General features: G+C 51.2%; 1 protein-coding gene across 2 annotated transcripts in view; it reads right to left on the reverse strand.

Annotated features, from left to right (window-relative positions):
• The window catches only part of Tnn (tenascin N), a 69167-nt gene that overhangs the window by 58028 nt on the left and 8024 nt on the right, over window positions 1-3115 (reverse strand). For both annotated transcript variants that reach the window (XM_031342207.1, XM_031342209.1), the window contains exons 3-4: window positions 2596-2970; window positions 1461-1724 (exon numbers count right to left, since the gene is read on the reverse strand). In XM_031342207.1, coding sequence (XP_031198067.1) covers window positions 1461-1724; window positions 2596-2970 — 639 coding nt within the window. The remainder of the gene's footprint in view (window positions 1-1460; window positions 1725-2595; window positions 2971-3115) is intronic.

Below are 3115 nucleotides of genomic sequence, written 5' to 3' on the forward strand. Positions count from 1 at the left end.
GAGGAGGAGAAGGAGGAGGAGGAGGAGGACGGGAGGAGGAGGAGAAGGAGAAGGAGAAGGAGAAGGAAAGAAAGAAAAAATAGAAACTTTTAAAAAAGAATATTCATGAAAAACTGGATTTCTAAAGTGTTAGCTACTAGATAGCTACATAGTGTAGTTCCTCCCCACACCTAGAGGGAAAAGAGCCGCCTTTAAAATGACTTGATATACTGACAGGGCATATACTCACAGGGTAGCTCAGACTGGCTTCTGCACCTTTCTACTAAGGGCTAGGATTACAGACATGTGCCACTACAGCTGCTGCTGCTGGTGGTGATGGTGCTGGTATTGGTGATGGTGTAGTGGTTTTGGAGCTAAAGGCCTTTAAAGCAACTAACAAGGAACCAATCATACTGTTTCAGTCATTTTGAATCATTATTTACATTATAATTCCAAATTCTTTACACAGAAATGTTAATATTAGCCACTGTGTTTGTTCATGGGGTGTGTGTGTGTGTGTGTGTGTGTGTGTGTGTGTGTGTGTGTGTGTGTACGTGTGTGTGTATATGTTGATGCAATTATACAGGTTCATGGACAGAGGAAACCTTCAGGGATTCTTTCTCAAGAACTGTCTACGTCGGTTTTTGAGGCAGGGCATCACATTGGCCTGGAGCTCACTGAGTTGGCTAAGCTGGCTGGCCAGTGATCCAGCACATCGGCCTGGAGCTCACTGAGTAGGCTAGGCTGGCTGGCCAGCGATCCACCACATCGGCCTGGAGCTCACTGAGTAGGCTAAGCTGGCTGGCTAGCGATCCACCACATCAGCCTGGAGCTCGCTGAGTAGGCCTGGCCAGCAATCCACCACATCGGCCTGGAGCTCGCTGAGTAGGCTAGGCTGGCTGGCCAGCGATCCACCTGGCTCCTGCTTCCCAGCATCTGGATTATAAGTGCTTACTCAGAAACCATTTTTAACATGGTTTCTAAGCACTCTCAAGCCCTTAGTCTTTTTTTTTTTTCTCATGCTCAGGAATGTACCTGTCATTACATGTGTGTGATGGGGCAATGTGTATACGTTCTGAGTAGAAGTCCCCACCCCACCCCTGCTTTCTTTGTTTGGAGAAGAACACTGCTTTAAGGGTTATTCCCAGGGCTTTGCTTATTTGATGCGAGTCATAAACGCCTCTCTACTCCTTTAGTTCCCTGGATGTTCCCCGAGACCTGAACCTGTTGCGTTAGTGATGTAAGCGTGCGTTGATTCTATCAGTCTGCTGCTGTCTGATGATGCAGCAGAGACTGTGCCCCTGCGAGCCAGTCTAGCCAGTCTCCTGCATCCTCCACCCTGTTCTGTAGCCAAGATTTTAGGACTCTGAATTAAGTCTGCGAAGGAGCCAGCAATAGATCAGAGAACAGGAGAGAGTTCCTGCTGTTGATCTTCACTCTGCAGGGACGTAGCAGACAGCCTGTATCTGGATGCTCCTCACCTGTGGTGGCAAGTAGATGCTGAGGGCTGCTGGAAATGTCTTTCTTCACGTTACGCAGGGTGACTATGTACTTGGTGCCAGGCAGCAAGCCGGTAATGTCATAGGTGTGCTGCTCCTTGGGCACCCGGACCTGTTTTGAAGCTTGCTCCTTCCCCAGGGGGTAGTAGCTGAGCAGATAGTGGTCTACTTCACTCGAGGGCTCCCAGCTCACCAACAGAGAGTTCTCCGTGCTCTTGAGCAACTGCAGGCCCTGAGGAGCCACCACTGAGGGCAGAAGAGAAGCGGGAGGTGAGGGCGGAGAGGGTGAGACTTGGTGGCCAAATGAATATTCTCCAGCATCTACTATTTGCTTAAGGTTATGGTGGTGGGCCTGCAGGATGCGGATCAAGTATCACACCATTCTTGACACCGGTCCCCTGGAAGTTACTGTTTGGTTCTCCTAATACCGAACATATGCATTCTATCAGAATCAGGACCACCACCGACACCATCAGGAGTAGCCCCTGGGGAATCTGTGCAAATGCGTTTTCTCAGAACCCTCCGAGGAACCTCTATGTGGCAAGCTCTGGCAATAGGCCAGGACTTTATTCTCTCTCTGTCTCTCTGTCTCTGTCTCTGTCTCTGTCTCTGTCTCTGTCTCTCTCTCTCTCTCTGTCTCTCTCTCTCTCTCTCTCTCTCTCTCTCTCTTTAATTCACTGGAAATTTCATGCAAGGATACAATGTATCTCTATCATATCTACCCCTCACTTCCTCCTGTCAACACATTCCTTCTCAGCTTCCTGTACTTCCTTCCCTCTTCCTTTCCCCCTTCCTGCCCTCCCCGCTGCCTCCCTTTCCTTTTGCATATACTTGGTTGAGTCCAGTTAGCATTTCCAGTTTGCATTTGGGTATGCAGCGTGCGCACTGAAGTGTGGGCAACCTACTAGAAGCCACATCCAGTAGCCATCAAGTAGGGGTGGGTGAGACCTGGGGGCCCCCTTTCCTACCAGCCAGCTCTATTGCTAGGCCCACCAACTGGATCATTATTTAGTGTAAAGGGCAAGACTCCTGAGTAAGACAACGTGTAATTGAGTTAGTGCAACTGAGACCGCCTATGGTAGGAAGGGTGGCCCTCAAAGCGCATCTTGACTCTCACCCTGGGAACAGTCGGGGCCAGTAAAGCCCATCTCGCAGTAACACTCGCCAGTGTCACAGAAGCCATTGCCACTGCAGTCGCCAGGGCAGCGCCGCTCGCTACAGTCTTCTGCCGTGAAGTCTTCATGGCACTGGCAGACACCCCGCACGCACACGCCATGCCCACTGCAGTCCTGGGGACAGGCGGCGTAGGCGCAGTCGACTCCCACGTAGGGCTGGTCACACACGCATTGCCCATCCACGCAGCGCCCGTGGCCGCTGCAAGCCCCAGGACAGGTGGGTTGCTCACAGTCAGCGCCCTCCCAGCCCTGGTCACAGTGGCAGCTGCAGGTCTCAGGGAAGAAGGTCCCGTGGCCACTGCAGTGACGGTTCAGATCTGCCAGGAGAAGACATGGGTGAGGAGTGGAGGTCTCCTTCCTTGGAGACTAGTCAGAGATGGCTGACATTTTCTGGATCTTATGGGGTCTCTGTGAGGAAAACATTTTCTACTTGAGCCAAATCTCAGCTTCTCTCTCTCTTCT

Source organism: Mastomys coucha, unplaced genomic scaffold (genome assembly GCF_008632895.1).
Source record: "Mastomys coucha isolate ucsf_1 unplaced genomic scaffold, UCSF_Mcou_1 pScaffold1, whole genome shotgun sequence".
Classification (NCBI taxonomy): domain Eukaryota; kingdom Metazoa; phylum Chordata; class Mammalia; order Rodentia; family Muridae; genus Mastomys; species Mastomys coucha.